Source organism: Meles meles, chromosome 1, assembly GCF_922984935.1.
Source record: "Meles meles chromosome 1, mMelMel3.1 paternal haplotype, whole genome shotgun sequence".
NCBI classification, from domain to species: Eukaryota; Metazoa; Chordata; class Mammalia; order Carnivora; family Mustelidae; genus Meles; species Meles meles.
This window is the reverse complement of record NC_060066.1, coordinates 185,141,274-185,160,074: the sequence shown is the minus strand read 5'-3', so window position 1 is coordinate 185,160,074 and position 18,801 is coordinate 185,141,274. Positions and strand designations below refer to the sequence as shown.

At 37.9% G+C, this 18,801-nt stretch overlaps 1 protein-coding gene across 14 annotated transcripts in view; it reads right to left on the bottom strand.

Annotated features, from left to right (window-relative positions):
- The window catches only part of SCMH1 (Scm polycomb group protein homolog 1), a 182,533-nt gene that overhangs the window by 38,361 nt on the left and 125,371 nt on the right, over nt 1-18,801 (bottom strand). For 11 of the 14 annotated variants that reach the window (XM_046005959.1, XM_046005952.1, XM_046006008.1 and 8 more), the window contains 2 exons: nt 3,735-3,967; nt 74-200 (listed from right to left, as the gene is read on the bottom strand). The exons of 2 other annotated variants lie outside the window; for them this stretch is intronic. In XM_046005959.1, the coding sequence (XP_045861915.1) occupies nt 74-200; nt 3,735-3,967 (360 nt within the window). The remainder of the gene's footprint in view (nt 1-73; nt 201-3,734; nt 3,968-18,801) is intronic. One more of the 14 variants, XM_046006042.1, reaches the window with a different exon arrangement.

The window sequence follows — 18,801 nt, the reverse complement described above, 5'->3', positions numbered from 1 at the left end:
TACAGGTGCAAGACAAGAGAAAGGAGATGGGGGGGCTGGGGCTTGTGGCAGCTAATACATGATCTGCTCTTACCTGTGGGGGCCTGCATGGCTGAGCTGGGGATGGTGGCAGCATCTTGGGGTACAGTGCTGGTATCCGGTTCAGGGGTGCTGGTTGTTGGTGAGGTGGGTGGTGGGTTCAGCAAAGTCCGAGGCTTCCTCTGTCAAAACGGATGGGGAGAAGTTTGCTACCTGTGACAGGTAACTTGTCTTCTGATTCCTCTCTTCCTAGCTCTCAATTCACCCATGAGATGGAAATATCTCTGTGAATAGGGCTCTTGTATCTTTGTTTTCCACACAGAATCTTGCCTAGAGCTTTACCTATAGTAGATGCTTAGTAAATGTTTTCTGAATCTGCGTATAAGATTCTAGGCTCCTATCGAGCCAGAGCTTAACTCACAGTCTTTTATATCTTTTATACTAGATTCAATATTATCATTTGAAATACCAGGTTCTTTATCAGTTGGGCAGACAAAAGCAAAAAAGGAAAAAAAAATGCTGAGGTTTAAGCCTACTTTGACATTATTTTGTGTTTTGCTTCTCTCTTAAAAAAAGGAAACGTCCCTTCCCCTAACTGCAGACTCATTCTTTTACCTACCTCTTCAGCTCATCAACTGCCAGTTTTCATCTTAAACTTTATACTCTAAGGTCTAAATCTCTAACTAAATTACTTCTCTAAAAACGCTGCAGCTTTACCTGTACCATTCCTTTAGAATAATGAACTGTCCCTTCTGCCTGGAATGCCCCCCCTTTTTTTACTTTATTAATATCTATTTATCCAGGAAAATTTTCTAGATTTCCTCCAGTTAGTCTCTTTTGTGCTATGTCTGTACTTTGTGTTGCATCTGTAACAACGTATTGTCATAAATATTTACATACTGATGTCCTTTATTAGCCTGGAGCTCCTCGAGGGTCTGATTCCGAGTACGGCTCCTACCATGGCAATTGCCATATGATAAGTCTCAACAAATATTTCCAATGAAGCACACAGTACAGAATACCAATATTGAGGGAAGTAATAAAAATGATTTGAGAAAAATCTAACATCTTCTCTATGCTGTTCAGGGCAGTCTCTAAGGGAGAAAGAGCTCAGAAGTTTCTTCTCAAGAAATAGTTTTCTAAAAGCCATTCTGAAAGCAAGGAAAACGTAATTATCACTGAGATCCAGAAATCCCTTTTTTACTAAATGTCCCATGTAGGGGCCACTGCTGGGAGCTATATAAACCTGTCTGGCTTCTAGGAGAGTATTATCTAAAGCAATAGCACCAGTGACAGCAGGCATAGATACGATGGCCTGGTCTGTGGACGTTATCATGCAAACACTTATGAAACATTCAAAGCATACATGGGACATGGACACTTCCTCATTTTAAAATTTTTTTGATACTGCTAAAAGTCAGAGTCAGGGAAGAAAGGAAATAGCAGTTCAACTTCACAGAGTTGGTGGTAGGATTCCATGGGGTCCCTGAAGGAACAAGCCTGGTGAGTTTGGTGCCCAAATATTGTAGCAGAAAGCAGAGAGAAGGAAGGCATTTCTGTTTGAGATAGGTGCATTTACATGTATTATATCTCTTCACATATTACCTCATCTCTATTTTATTGGCGAGAAAACTCGGGCTCAGAGCCTTATTCAAAGTTTCCCACAGTCACACAAGTGGTAATAAATGGAGATGAGATATAAACCTGTTTGTCTAGCTTTGAGGCCTCTGTTCTCATCATGAGACCACTTTACTCCAGAAAGGAACAGAAGGGTCAGAGTTAAGTGGAAGGCATAGACATTTATAGAAGTAGGCAAAAGTACAGGAGGGAGAATTAGTGAGCCAAATGCCAGCCCATAAAATATAGGATAAGACGAGAATTATTGTTTTCAAGAGGGTTGGAAAGAAAGGGGATTTTGGTTATTACTATATTTAGGACTGCCTGAGGAAGCAGAACAGAGGCAATCGTAGAATCATAGTGTTTGGGTTTTGAAGGATCTTAAAGGCCACTTAATCCAACCATCCCTTTCCTACTTCTCTCTTCCTGAAAACATCCATCCCATGAGTCATCCAGCCCCTGACAAAATGCCTCTAATGATGGTATTGAGAGATCACTACCCTCCCTCCCTCCCCTTCTTCCTTCCTCCCTCCATTCCTTTCTATCTTTCTTTTGGCAGATCACTACATCCATTTTGTGAAAGATTTAACTGTTCCTTTTATGTTGAGACAAAGGCTGTCTACTTGAGTTTCTACTTTTTGGTTCTGGTTTTGTCTTTGAAACTTTAAAAGTTTTTTTCCTCTTTAATTGGATGTCCTCAAAATGTCTTCACATCATCAAAAGCCTGGCTTCTCTAGCCTTGGAATCTTTAGAGCTTTCAGTCTCTCTCCATAGCAGAAGAATAAGAAGAGAGTAGTGGAGATAAAAATGAACCAGGACCTGGGTTAGGGGTTAGATCAGGAGCATATGTGTTACATAGAAAGATCAGGATGTGACACCAAGAATTCAAAGCCAGTAAACAAGAGATAATCTCAATTAGAACATCATAACTAAAATCATCCATCCATCCTGCATTTATTGAACATCTCCAAAGAGATTGAGATGGAAGGCACTACAGGAGAAAAAGAGAAGATCAAGATTAGGTTCTTGACCTTGAGGAGCTTATATTCTAGAAGAACTGAAGTCAGCTGAAATTAATAAACAACAAAACCAATTAACCAACCAACCAACCAACCAATCAAACTTATGGAAGAACTCATGCCATTAGAAAGGGGTGTCCAGGGAGAACTAGGTATCATTTCCATACTGAAACTCAGGTAGTCTAGTTCAGGAAGGAGTTGCAAAGAAATCCCTTAACAAAAAGTGAGTGGAGAAGGTGATGCTAAAGGAAGCCATAGAGAAATAGCTGAGGAAATTTTTTATCAATGGTTTCCCTAGGGAAGACATGAATGAAAAACTGGTCATGACTAAAAGGTGGTCTTTGCAGTTAACAGTGCTCAGTGAAGCTTGACTCAGCAGTCTTTTCCTGAATGAGAGGTAAGTGTTATCTCCTTCAGGAAATGTGGGAGAATGCCTGTGGTACCCATGGCAGGGCAGCAGTGACCTTGGAACTAGAACATCTGGAGCCCCATCTCTGGAGCCTTTGTTGTTTATTAGCTATGTGACCTTAGGGAAGTCATTTAATATCTCTAAGTCTTAAATTACTTAACTATTAAATAACATTAACACTACCCATCTCCTACAGTTTTGTGATCATCACATGGTATGTATGTAAAGGTGTCTGATACAGAGCCTGATATTTACTAGGTACTTGGTAATTTTCTTTCTTTCTTTTTAAAAGAAGGGGCAGGGATAGAAAAAGAAATACATTTATAGAGTCAGGTTTCTGTTTCTGTTCCTGTGCCTGGGCATCTATTCTGGGTAGGTTAACAATTAGGAGCAGTGTCTTCCATCTAGGGAAGACATTAGACCAGAATTCCCTCAAATGTGAGTAGCTTTCAAAGTCAAAATTTGTTTCTTATCCACACCATCCTATTTCTAATATTACCAACTCCCAGTTAAGTAGATAAGCAGGGATGACAATTTAGGAAATTCCTGTTAAAAGCATACACAAGGTGGAAAATAGGGCCAGACATGCCCCTTTCCAAGATGGATGGATATGGGTGCATTACCCCTTATAACCCTTTATCCCTTTCTAGGAAACGCACATTTTTACCTACCTTACTGCCAGGTTTGGGACCCCTCTTCTTTGGGAATTTCAAAGGTTCAGCTGACTTGGATGGGGTAGAGATGGGGTGGGGAATTAGGGGCTTGGGTGTCCGGCCCCGCTTCTTTCCTGGTTTACGCCCCCTCTGCCCTGGTTGATGGTCCAAGACAGTTTTGGTGCTGCTGTGGAGGCTGGGCTTCTCAGTGTTCACATCAGATGCAGGATAGGGATTCTTTGTAATCACAACTGCAAGAAAAAGACTCATTCTATCACCCTCTCCTCCCACCTGCATTCCCATCCCAAACAGCGAGGGTGGGGGATGGGGTGGTGGGGTGGGGAAGACTTGTTACTTCTGCTTGGGTAGTTTTATCCCAAGAAGCTGGTTTCCTGGTATCTGACCTAAATGTTAGAAAATCTCAGAGGAGAACTGAATTTATATTGGTTAAAATTGGAAGTTTTAATTATTTCTGGCAGATGCAGAGAAAATATTAAATTTTTCTCCCCAAGGCATCTAGTTAAAGCATATAAACAGAATCATAGGCTCAGAGACAGAATGACTTTAGAAGCCTACCATCCCTTCCTGCTAAGAATGCAGATCCAAGGCTTAGCAGAGGAAATGATGCCTTCTCGGGTTACACAGTGAACTGGGAAAAGGACTTATGTTTTGACACTGGGCCCTGACAAGCAAGTTAGGCATTTTCTACACCAATCTACTTAAAATTTTCATGTGATTATTGCAATGATAGTGAAACACATGGAAATACATATATCTGACACCATCTCTCCCTAGTTTAAAAATCTTTGCTCCATATGACCTTTAATGTAAAGTCCAAATTCTTTATCCTGATATCTAAGGACTTTTGGTACTTAACCTCTGCCTTACTCTGCAGTTATGCCTGATTGTCATTTCCTGACACACACCTCCACTGTGTTCTAGCCCACTTGTTTTCTGAACACCAATTCATTCATATATATTGAGTTCCTATTCTTCTTAGTCAAGAAAACATCAATACTCAGATTCCAACACTCAGCTCCAGGGTCACCTCCTTACTGAGGCTTTGTCTGACCATTCCCCAGTAAAGTCAGTACCACCCTACCTCCAAAGCATTCTGGAGACATCTATGTTAGGGTACTTTCAATTTTACTCCCAACCATTCATCTTCTCCTTAAATTGAGAATAAGTCAAGGTAAGCACATCTAATTCATTCCACAAATAGTTACTGAGCACTTACTATACGTTAACAAAACATAGTTTCCACTGTCATGGAGCTTACCTCCTAGTTGGGGAGACAGAAAACAGACAATAAATATACAGTATAATACCAGGTAAGTGCTATGATGAAAGCTAAAGGAGGGTTAGGAGAGAGAGAGGTGAGGAAAGTTCTCTTTAAGAAGGTGACATTTACACAGAGCTCCCAAATGAAATAAAGGCAAAGCCTAAAGAAAACCTGAGAAAAGCGCCTTTCAAGTAGAGGGTACATAACAAGTGCAAAGATTCTGAGATGGGAACATGTCAGGGGGTTGAGAAATGGTAAGGAGGTCAGTATAGCTAGAAGTGAGTGAGGAGAAAGGAGTGGCAGGGGATCAGGTTAGAAAAGGAGTAGCAGGGGTGCCTGGGTGGCTCAGTGGGTTAAAGCCTCTGCCTTCGGCTCAGGTCATGATCTCAGGGTCCTGGGATTGAGTCCCTCGTCGGGCTCTCTGCTCAGTGGGGAGCCTGCTTCCCTCTCTGCCTACTCATGATCTCTCTGTCAAATAAATAAATAAAATCTTAAAAAAGAAAAAAAGAAAAGGAGTAGCAATAAGATTGGGTAGGACTCTGCAGAGGGTGAAAATGAATCTGATATTATTCTAAGTATGAAGGGAAGCTGCATGAGAAGAACTAGGGAGACTGGGTCACAAACTAATCACAGTGCGCAGGTAGAGGGTAATGCTGCTTATGTGTCTAGGCAGGATGTAATAGATTATGGCAATGTGGTGTTGCTAATGCAACAGTTAGGAAAAGTCAGATATGTTCTTTGAAGAGACACTGCACTGCTGTAGAAATCACAAGGACTAGATGAACTGGAATTCCAGACATGAGTGGGGAAGGCTTCTGAGGTAGCTGACACTGTTTTCTTTCCTGAGGACATTTGCCAGTTTGGGGCATGAACTGAGGATCAGGGTAGTCTGTGCAGAGGACCTCTACTGGAGGAGAGAGAAATCCAACAAGTTGTTGTGACACACTGGAACTTGAGCTCTATATGTGTGGCCAGTTTTCCTCATGGGACACTTGCTAAGTTCTGAGCCAGCACATTGGATATATGAAGCTAGGCTGAGAGCTTCTACAAGGTAGAATGAAATCTCCTTTAACTGCAGTTATAGGGATAAATAAGGTACCACTGGATGGAGGAGGTCTACCTCAAACACATATCCCCTCTTCAAGATAAATGTCATATTTTGAAATTGTAAGGAATAAAAGGTTAAAGAACTAAACCCCTAACCTCTAAAGTTAGGACAATCTCTTGCAATTTTTCAGGACTGAGAAAACAGAGAGACCTATTAGGTTCTCAATCAAGAGCCCTGGAGGGCCCACACCCAAGAAACAGGTATAAGCCACAGATATAATCCAGACCTGAACTAGCTCAATCCATGATTAGATTGGGAGGAATAGGCCCTTATCCTATTAGCTAACAGAGGAAAGGAAGAATTCTTTCTAATGGAAGATACTAGCTGGAGCCTCAACAATTCTTTTATATAAAATATCCAGTATATCACAAAAAATATTAGATGTAAAAAGAGGCAGAAAAAGTGATTGGTAATCAAGAGAAAATACAGACAATAGAAGGAGATTCATATATTATCCAGTTAATGGAACAGAGACTTTAAAATAATCATAGTTAAATAAAAAAATCATAATTAATATGTTAAAGAAAGTAGAGGAAAAGATAAACAAAATGTAAGAGAAGATAACACCCACAGAAAACTGGAATCTATATAAAAAATTAAATGCACATCCTGGAATTAAAAATATAACATGAGAAATTAAGAACTCATTGGATAGATTTAAGGGAAGACAAGATCCAGCAGAAGAAAGGATTAACAAACTGGAAGAAAAATCAATAGAAAACATCCAAAGTGAAGCAAAAATATAGGGGAAAAAAACCAGATTAGGGCATTAGAGACATGTGGGATAGTCAATGGATCCAAAATATGCATAACTATAATCCCAGGAGAAGACAGAATTAGGCAAATGTAGTATTTAGAAACCAATGAAAGAAGAGTTCAGCAATCTACAAGCAGCAAAAATCTCCCTCCTCCAAAAAAGTCCCTCTAACTAAACCAAGACACATAACTGCTAAACTGTTGAAAATAAAAGATAAAATATAAATGAAATGAAAAACAGAGATTTTTTTTTTTTTTTTTTAATCAGAGAAAAGAAGCATTACTCTTATAGGAGCATCAATAAGACTGATGGCTGACATCCTAAAAGATACTATAGAAGTTGGAAGCAGCAGAGATATATTTAAAGGGCTAATATATACAAACTGACAACCTAGAGTTCTATACCCAGTGGAAAAAAAATCCTTCAAAAATGAAGGTGAAATAATATTTTCAGACAAATCAAAACTGAGAGAATTTGTCACTAGCAAATCTAAACTACAGGAAATAAAAAGGAAGTTCTTCTGGCTGAAGGAAAAGTAATCCCAGGCAGAAAGATGGAACTGAAAGAAATGAAGAGCATAAGGAAGGGCAAATAAAAAAGTGCTAGATACAAAAGAATTTAGAATAAGAACTGACTGGAACAAAAACTTGTACAATGATTTGTAGAGTTTATAATGTATGTATTAGTAAATTATATGAAAGCAACAGCACAGAGGATGGAAGGAAGAGATTAAATGCAGCCAAACTTTGTTAAGAATTTTGCATTACTTGGGGAGTGGTTACAAAGTACTTATTTAAAGAAGACTTTGGTAAGTCCAGGATATATATTTGCACAGGATAACTAGTTAAAGAGTTACATAAGAATGTATCCCTAAAAGCTAAGGAGAGAGAAATGGGGTAATAAATATACCTGACTAATCCAAAAGGCAAGAATGGAAGGATAAAGAAATGAGGAAGAACTCAGACAAAGAGAAAACAAAAAGCAAAATGCAAAATGGTTAAATCCAAATTAATAATTATATTAAATACAAGTAGATTAAGTAAAACAATTAATAGGAAAAAGTTAATATTCTGCACCAACCCTGCCCCCCAGTACTCAATTATATCTGTCTATAGGAGGGCCTTGAAATATAAGGACACCTGAAATACAACACAGATAAAAAGATAAAAACAAACATGGAAAAATATATACTCTGCAAACATGAACCAAAATAAAGCTCATGTGACAATATTAATAATATCAGACAATTCAATCTTTAAGGCAAGAAGTATGACTAGACTAAAAAGGAATATTTCATCAAGATTAAATAGTTAAGGGGTGTCTGGGTGGCTCAGTGGGTTAAGGCCTCTGCCTTCCCCTCAGGTCATGATCCCAGGGTCCTGGGATCGAGCCCCACATTGGGCTCTCTGCTCAGCAGGGAGCCTGCTTCCTCTTCTCTCTCTGCCTGCCCTCTGCCTACTTGTGATCTCTGTCTGTCAAGTAAATAAATAAAATCTTTACAAAAAAGAAAAAAAAGATTAAATAGTTAAATTTTCATAGACCTAATAACACAAAACATATAAAGCAAAAGTTTGGATAACAAAGAGGACAAACTGACAAATCCAAATTGTGAGTTGGAGATTTTTTTTTTTAATTTATTTGACAGAGAGAGAGAGAGATCACAGGTAGGTAGAGAGAGAGGAGGAAGCAGGCTCTCCGCCGAGCAGAGAGCCTGATGTGGGGCTCGATCCCAGAACCCTGGGATCACGACCTGAGCTGAAGGCAGAGGCTTAATCCACTGAGCCACCCAGGTGCCCCCATGAGTAGGAGATTTTAACATGTCTCTCTCAGTAACTGATAGGTTAAGAAGTTGAAAAAAAATCAGTAAGGGTAGGAAAGATTTGAATAACTCAGTTAACTAACTAATAACATAAATAACCAATTAACCAACCAACTTAACTGACATCTATAGAACACTATATTCAATAAGTATAGAATGCATTTTCTTTTCAAATGCTTATGCAATATGCTGAGTGAAAAAGCAATCCTGAATAAAGTTTGAAGAACTGAAATCATACAGAACATGTTGTCTAACCACAGTGGAATTTATTTATTAATTTATTTATTTAGTCTCAGCCACAATCTTCAACATTAACTTTTATAATCACTCTATATTCATAAATTCTAATCCAGCAGGAAGATAAACAAGTTAGTGTGTTCAGCTCCACTACCAGTAACACAGAAATATTTATAGCTCTGAAAACAAAGATCTGCAGGCAGGAACTTAGGATCTGAAGATTCTTTTGTGCCAGCTGATTCAATTTACACATCTGCATTCATTTACTTATTCTAATCACTGCTTAAAAACTTCACGTTTTTAATATAAATAAATATAAAAATTTTCAACTTCTTAACCTATCAGTTATATATCATATATATATATATCAGAGATATGTTAAAATCTCCAATTCATTATATTTTAATATAAATAAATATATATGTAATTTATATATATGTTATATATATAATGAATAAATATAAAGACAAATATCAATGTAGTTATGCATAGCTTAATATAGTTAAGCATAAACTATGTGTGTTTTTTTTTTTTAAGATTTTATTTATTTATTTGACAGAGAGACACATAGCAAGAGAGGGAACACAAGCAGAGGGAGTGGAAGAGGGAGAAGCAGGCGGCCCGCAGAGCAGGCAGCCGGAAAGAATCCTAGGACCTTGGGATCATGACCTGGGCTGAAGGCAGATGCTTGACGACTGAGCCACCCAGGTGCCCCGCTATGTGTCTGTCTTATAAGAGAAATACAAAGTGTCAAAAGGAAGAATCTTTTTTTTTTTCTTTTCTTTTTCCTTTTTAAAGATTTTATTTATTTATTTGACAGAGAGAGATCACAAGTAGGCAGAGGCAGGCAGGCTCCCTGCCAAGCAGAGAGCCAGATGCGGGGCTCGATTTCAGGATCCTGGGATCATGACCTGAGCCAAAGGCAGAGGCTTTAACCCACTGAGCCACCCAGGCACCCCAAAAGGAAGAATTGTAACTTTTTTTTTTGCTTTGATATCTGGAGGCTTTTTTTAAGTTTTTATTTGAGTATAGTTGGCACACAGTATTACATTGGTTTCAGATGTACAACACAGTGATTCAACATCTCTATATGTTATGCTATACTCCCAAAATGTGTAGCTAACATCTCTCACCATACAACACTATTATATTATCATTGACTATACTCCCTATGCAGTAGCTTTTATTCTTATGACTTATTCATTCCATAAATGGAAGCCTGCACCTCCCACTCCCACTTCCCTAACCACAGTGGAATTTAAATAGGAACCAGTACCAGAAAATTAATTAGAAAAACCTCAAATGCTAAGAAACTAAGTAACATATACTTGTAAATTACTCAAATACCAAAGAAATAAAAATAGAAATAAAAAAATTCTTTGAACTTAAAATTCATGAAAATATGACAGATCCAAATGTGTGAGATTTAGTTAAAGCAGGGCTCAGAGGAAAACATATAGATTTAAATGTTTATATTAGAAGAGGAGAAAGGTTAAATATCAATGATCTAAACTTCTATTTCAAAAAGCTAGGAAACAAACAGAAAACTAAACAAAAAAAGTAGTGTAAGGAAATTATAGAGATGATTGGATAAGTCAATGGAAAAAAGAAAGCAGATATACTACAGAGAAAATCAACAGTCAAAGGTTGGGTCTTTGAAAAGATAACCTTTTAACAAGTCTGATTAAGAAATATAAAAAGACAAATATCAAGAAGGAAAGAATGGATTTCATTATAGATGATTCAGGTGTTAAAAAAATAGTAACAGGGGGCGCCTGGGTGGCTCAGTGGGTTAAGCCGCTGCCTTCGGCTCAGGTCATGATCTCAGGTCCTGGGATCGAGTCCCGCATCGGGCTCTCTGCTTGGCGGAGAGCCTGCTTCCCTCTCTCTCTCTCTCTGCCTGCCTCTCTATCTACCTGTGATCTCTCTCTGTCAAATAAATAAAATTAAAAAAAAAAAAAAATAGTAACAGGACATCATACATAACTTTATGCAACTACAACTGAAAATTTAGATGGAATGCACAACTTCCTTGAAAAATTGGCCTACTGAAATGGACAGAAGACCAAACAAAATATAAAGAGCTGTATACATAATAAAGAAATTGCAATTGCAATGAAAAACTTTTCTGCAAAAAAAAAAAAATTCCAGGCTCAGATGCCTGATTGTACAAAACCTGTTCAGATAAATGGAAGAGGGAATACTCCCCAACTCATTTTATGAAGCCAACATAATCCTCATGCCAAAACATGACAAAGATATTACAAGAAAGCAAAACTATAGACTAATATCGCTCATGAACACAGATGCACAATCTTTAACAAAATATTAGCAAATTCAATCTGGCAACTTATTAAAAAGGATAACATATCATGACTAAGTGGAATCTATCCCAGAAATACAAAGATTGCTTAACAATAGAAAAAAAAAATCAGCTGAACTTACCACATAAACAAAATAAAGAAGAAAACCCATGTAACATCTCAATAGATACAGAAAAAAAGCATCCGACAAACTTCAATACTCACTCAACATAAAAAAATCAGCAAATTTGGAATTTCCTTATAGAAAAGGTCATTTATAAAAAAAAAATCAGTAGAGGCCTGCATACTTAATGGTGAAATTAATATTAAACACTTTCTTATTGAATTATGGAACAAAATAAAAATATTCACCATCACCACTTCTATTCAACATTGTATTGAAGGTCAATGTAACAAGGAAAGAAAAAGAAAAGAAAACTACAAATACAGGTTGTAAAAAACAAGCATTATTTGCACATGACATGACTTTCTACATCAACTGTACCCTTTTCCATCTACAAAATCTAGTAAAATTAAAAAATGAATCTGGAAAGGTCACTAGATGTAATTCAATATGCAAAAATTTATTCTGTTGTTATATATAACAATTAGAAAATGAAAACCCCAAATCAAATACTCAGTGAAAGACACGCAATACATCCACACTAAAAACTGTAACACATTCTAAGAGAAATTAAAGATCTAGATACCACTTATCATCACACTCCTGGATCGGAAGACTCAAGTTATGCTCTCAATTCTCATCAAACTGACTTAAAGAGTCAATGAAATTCCAATCAAAATCCCAGCAGTTTTTCTTTAATGTGCACAAGTCCAAACTGACAAGTTAATTCTAAATTTTATTAGGAAATGCCAAGGATCTAGAATAGCCAAGTCAATCTTGATAAATAACAGCAAAGCTGGAGGGAGTGTTTGCATCATTAGATATCAAGGCTCATTATAAAGATAGAGTACTTAAGACATGTGATATTGGTGTTAAGGGTAGTCAGTGGATCAAGGGAATAAAACAGAGTCCAGAGATAGACCTACATATACACAGTCATCTTATTTATAATACAGGTGCCCCTGTAATTCTGTGGTGGTGGTCAAGGAGCGGATCACTTCTACAATAAAATTGTGGTGAGTCAAACAGATATCCATATGGAAAAAAATGAGACTTTAACCCTGCATTTCATATCAGATACAACAATTAACATGAAGTCTAAAACATCCAACTTTTCCAAGAACATAGAAGGTACTATCTTCAAAACTCTGGGATAAGCAAGATTAAACAAACAGGTCACACAAAGCATTAATTATAAAAAGACTGACATATATGACATCAGTAAAATAAATTCTGTTCATCAAAAGACAACATTCGGAAAATGAAAAAGAAAAAGAAATCTAGAAAGTGGGAAAGGATACACAAAACATATGTCAGAGAAGTAATAGCCAGAAAATACAAAAAATTTCTAAAATGCGTAATAAAAAGACTGACAATCCAATTTTCAAAAGATGAGACTTGAAGAACTAGGTCACAGAACTGAATGTACAAATAGCAGATAAGGATATGAAAAGTTACTAGTTATAGTAAAATGAAAATTAAAACTACAAGATACTGTATCTCCACCGAACTGCGAACATTAAAGGACCGACAGCACCTGTAGTGGCGGGGAATATGGAGCAACCAGAACTCTTGTGCATTGGTGATGGGAATGTAAATCACTTTGAGAAGACACTTAGCTTTACACTCTCACCCAGCAATTCCACACCTGGGCATATACCCAAGAAGAATTAGGGGCATGACCACCAAAAGACATGTACTAGAATGTTCACAGCAGCATTTTTCAGAAGACTCCCTGGGAGACATTGCAAGCATTATCTAAAAGTCTGAAGACGTACATAATCTATGATCCAGCAATTCCAACCTTAGGTATAAACTCCAGAGAAACTCTTGAACATGAATATCTCAGATATGTGTAAATGTATGCTCATACATGTCACTTGTGATAACTGAAAACTTGAAATGATCTAATGTTCATTATTAGTAAAATGCACTTAAAAAATGTAGTTTTCAAAGTATGATCTAGGAACCTCTTTGGGACCTTGAAATCTTTTTGTGTGTCTGTAAGATGAAAACTATTTTCATGATACTAAAACATTATCTCTCCTTTCCACTCTCATTCTCTCACAGTGGAGTTTTCCAGAGACTATGTGATATCATCATTCTGACAGCTAATGAATGTGTACTTGTATATTCTTATGTTTTAAAAAATTCTAAGTTTTAATTTCTAATACAGTGATATGGAGAGCCTCCATAAATAAAATCGCTTTGGGGTCTTTAAGGATACCAAAGTTTCCTGATACCAAAGGGTTTGACAACCATTGACCTATAATTATAATCACTTCCTTGCCCTGTTTTTCCTAACATGCTTACAGGAAAGAACCGCCTAATTCTCTACCTATTCCACACCCAAATCTGAGTGAATGAACATGCCAAATATTTAAACTGATTACTCTAAACCCTAAGATTGCCTGCTGTATCTCTAGTAAGACCAGGAATCGAACTAGGCAGGGAGGTAAGGGATTTACTTTGGAGCTCCTGCCATCACATGACAACGTGCCAAGTTCCTAGAAGAGACCCAGCACATGTCTGTAGAAAAAAAGAAAACAGATAAAAGAGATGAACTGAACAGGTCTTTACATGGCCTTCTAACAGTCAGAACATAGTTTTTCCTCCTTCCTCTCTTTTCTCTTAAAGCTAGACAAAAATATCCATGTTGCCAAAGAGGCTGACCTCTCTGGCCTGAAAGATCTGGGCAGAAGTACTACTCACAAATTACATTTAATAGTTCAAAAAAAATCAGAGCATGCAGGTCATGTGTGAAAAGCTAGCACTGAGATTAAAGCTTCATACTAATTTAAAAGCTTTTTAATAATGGATTTCTTAAGCTATCCTGAGGGATTCCAGGATTTGGAAGTTCTTCCCACCAGGAAGCCCTGTTTTGCCACATTCTAACTTAATTTCCTAGTTGGGGAAAAAAAAATTGGAGTGATGTCAGGGGACTGGGGATCTAATTCTAGTTCTGTCCCTTATGGTGTGACCTTGAGTCTGTCATTTAAACACAATCTTTTATTTTTCCAAATGTAAATAATTAAAAAATTTAATGACTGTCCTACTTCAGAGAGAAAGATCAGAATATTCTCCAACACATTTTGACACTAATAAGTGTGACAGAATTACACTCTTAATCAATAAGCCTTTCACAAAATTCTTGCACATTCATGTGGCCTTTGTAACAAACCCGTGAAGGTGACATATCGTCCTCCTGTGACATTTAAGGAGAGCAAGCCTCAGAGACATGATGGTGGCAGAGCCAGGCAAGATTCTAGTCTCTGTTGTCTTCAGGGCACACATTCTGTCATGTAGCCTAGGAGGAAGGAAGCAAACTCTCTTTCTTCAGGAGCCCAGAAGGGGGTGACTCTTATGTTAATTTGTTTGACCATGAGTTGAAAATTAAGTAAATGCTAAGTATCAAGGTTTGCCAGTTATATGGTGAAAACCCAACACCACTGTTGTCCTAAAAAAAGCACAATGTTGAGAAGGTTAGTAACCTTTACACAATCAATCACAATTTAGTGGGTGTGGACTCAGGTAGGGAAGGTACAAGATGAACCCAGAACATATTGGTCAGAGAGTAATGGGGATGCTCAAGGAGTGATGGAGATATGTTAAGAGGGCACGGGAGTCAACTTCAAGCGGCTTCCACTGGCCAAATCTGGGAAAGTTTGAACATCAAAACAAATAATGGTAATAAGAAATTATTAATGAATCAAAAAAGTGTGGGATCCTACTGATTAACCAATGCATAAATAAAAAAACACAGAGAAGGGAAAGTTGTTGCTTATAGTAGAACCCCAACTGACAAACGTGGGAACTAGAAAGTAGCCATTTGGCTACTGATTCAGGTGAGACTCATGAACAGATGCTAAAACTACAGGGTGAAAATTTGGTGAGACACAGGATATTTACTGTCTCAAAATGTTTCTCCAAAAGATGATTGATTAATTACAAAAGAACGAGATGAAGAAACTTAGTAAAAACCGCCGGGACCAAGTAACCAAAGTAACTCCAGTAATGGGACAAATAGATATCACGTGTCTCCAAATGTGATGCTTTGAGAAGAAAGTCACTTCTAGAACATTAATGTCAAAAATGTATGACCTAAATCTGATCATGAGGTAACATCAGACAAACCCATTTGAGACCCAGTCTATAAGATAACTTGACAAATATTTATAAAGAAATGATGAGGTCATGAGACATAAGGAAGAATGATGGAAAAACTGCTCCAGGACTAAGAAGACATGACAATTAAGTACAACTCATGAATCTGAATTTTCTTATCCCAAAGGACATTAGTAGGACAGTTGGCAAAATAGGAGTAAGGTTTATAGATTAGCTACTGGTATTGTATTGATACTAATTTTCTAGTTTTAATAACATTAGAAGGTCTACAGATTAGCTCTAAATAATATATTAATATTAATTTTCTGATTTTTAAAAAGATATTAACTAATCCCTACAACCACTGCAGAGCTGGAACTCACAACATGGAGATCAAGAGTTCTACATTCTACCCACTGATCCAGCCAGGTGCCCCTAATTTTCTGATTTTAACAATGGTACTATGCTTACAGAAGAGCATGTCCTTATTTTTGGAAAATATACACTAAAGTCTTTAATAGTAAAGGGACATTATGTATACAAGTCATGTATCAAATGGTTCAGAAAAAAATATTTATTGAGAGAGACTACTAATGCAAATGTGATCAATGTTAATATTTAGAGAATTCTTTGTACTCCTGTTATAATTTTTCTGTAAGGCTGCAATTAGGTCAAAGTTTTACAAAAGATCCGTAAGTGTGGTACCAAAATGTACATGTACACAGGGGTTATAAGAGCCTGGATGAAGGAGTGACTAATTCTGCAAGGAGGGGAGAGGGTGCAAGGGAGATAGGCAGGTGGGACTTGTCAGGCAAGATTTCAAGGTGACATTTTAACAAATCTTTGAAGAATAAATAGATCTTGCATTGGGAAAAGGGTGAAAGTGGAGGGTGAGCAAGGGTACTGCAAACAGAGGAGACAGTACAGAGAAAGGCACAGAGTGGTAAAAAAAGCATGGTTACATGAAGACCTGTGGGCAGTTGTATGTGGCTGAAATCCAGAAGGAGAAACAGATAAGGTTAGAGAGAGAGATGCTGAAGCCAGCTTGAGAAGAGTCCATATGACATTTAAGGATCTAACATACAAAAACTGCCAACAGACACAGGGTGGGTCCCTATGGCCCTCCATATGGCAAAGGTAAGGGTGAGGTTCATTGCAAAGGCAAAAGCACATCTGAGGCAGGATGGTAGTACACAAAGTTGTGTAGAGCTGGTCTCCCCTCCTTGATAAACTTCTTTTGATCTGTGTGCATAAGTGTATATCTAGTCCTTATTCCCTTGGTGATAATCATGACTAATAATGTTGCTAAAAGGCAGACAAACTGTTAAGACCACGAATGAATAAAAGTAGTTTACAAATGGGTGTCCCATAATGATGGAGTTAAATTTGCTTAAAAGGAACTGGCATTTATTTTTTGGGCACTTACTGTGAAAGAGGCAGTACGGCAATGCAGATAGCCATCAACTTCCATAACATTTACTAGGGTGGATATGACCCAGTATATACTGGCAGTTAAAACAATGGGCTGCGAAGCCTTGCCTATGAAGTAATAATAATAATAATCCCATTATTATTATTATTATTATTTCTATTCAATGCATGAGGCTACTGAAACTTGAGTAACTTGACCAAGGCCACGTAAGTAAAGGCAAGGCTGGAATTCAAGTCCAGAATGTCTAACTCTAAAATCCTTGCATTTTCCATCATACCACACAGCTTTCCATCATACCATTCATTCATCATACCATTCACTCATCCAGCAAATATTCTGTATCAAGAATAGATTATGTGGCAGGCTCCACAGCATGAACCAGGAGTGTACATGAACAAATTAGTCTCCGATGGTGGTAAGTGTTATGAAGAAAAAACAATGTGACAGAAGGTGACATTTGACCTGAGTCTGGCATGACAAGAAGGATTCAGGCACGTGAGGATCTAGGGCAGAGTGTTCCAGCAGAGGAGTCAGACAGTAGGTGTAAAGGCCCTACGAAAATAATGAGCTTGACTCGTTTAAGAAACAGAAAGAGGGCCAGAGAGACTCTGGCAGGGTGAATAGAGGAAATAATGGCACAAGAGAGTCTCAGAAAACAGATGGGGTAACACCATGCAGGGCCTTTTGGGTCATGATAAGAACAGGACCAATTTACTTCTGAGAAAGATCTCCCTGATGCTCTGTGGAGAATGGATTATGGGAAGGCAAATATGAAACAGAGTTAACCCAGTTGGGATGTTGACTGTAGAAGCCCATGCAAGAGGTTAACAGTGGTTGAGATTAACGTGATAACTGTGAAGGTACAAAGAAGTAGATAATACAAGATAGGTTTTGTAAGCAGACCCGAGAGATGGAACAGGGGGAGGGAAAGAATGGCTCGAGATGAATTTTAGGTCTTTGATCATTTACCAACCAGAGAAGATGAAAGGAGTTGGAGGTTTGGGAGGCAGATTGGGACTTGAGAATCTGTTCTGGCGGTATCTTGTGCTAAATGACTTTGATAGTAAAGATAACAAATAGGTAGTCAAAGAAATGAGTCTGAAGTTCTAAAGAAAGGTCAAGGGTAGTAATAATTTTGGTACTAGTTAGCATATAGACAGTATATAAAGACAGGGGATTGACTGAAATCACTTGGGAGGAGATACATTATAGCATAAATAGAGTATATAAAATAGTACAGGAGAGGGCCTAGAACTGAGCCCTGGAGCCCTTCACCATCTAGAGGCTGAAAAGTGGAAAAGGCCAGCCAAAGGAGACCGACAGGGCATAGTGAGTGGGACAGGAATTGAAAATCTAGAGTGTAATATCCTAGGAGCCTAGAGAAGGTAGTGGTTCAAGGAGGAAGTCTTTTTATTAATTAAAAAAAATTTTTTTTGAAGAATTTATTCTTTTGAGAGGAGAGAGAGAGAGCATGAGCAAGGGGGAGAGTCAGAGGGAGGAGGAGAAGCAGACTCCCCTCTGAGCAGGGAGCCTGACTCAGGGCTTGATCCCAGGACCCCTGAGATCATGACCCAAGCCCCAAAGGCAGATGCTTAACCGACTCAGCCACATGTGGCCCAAGGAAAGAGGGACTGATCACTTGTGCTGGAAATTATAGAGACACTGTGTAAAACGAAGTCAGAGAAGGCTTTGTCAACATGGTCAACGTGTTCTTGGTAAGAGCAGTACACTAGAACAGCGGCGACTGAAGAGCAATTGGAAAGTGTTGAGAAGCTAATGGGAGATAGAAATAGAGTGATTATAGATCTGTTTTCTTTCTTTCCTTCTTTCTGAAGTTTTACTATGTGTAGTAGGCAGAATGGCCCTCCGGTAACTCCATACCTTAATTTTGGAAACTATAAATATGTTACATGGCAAAA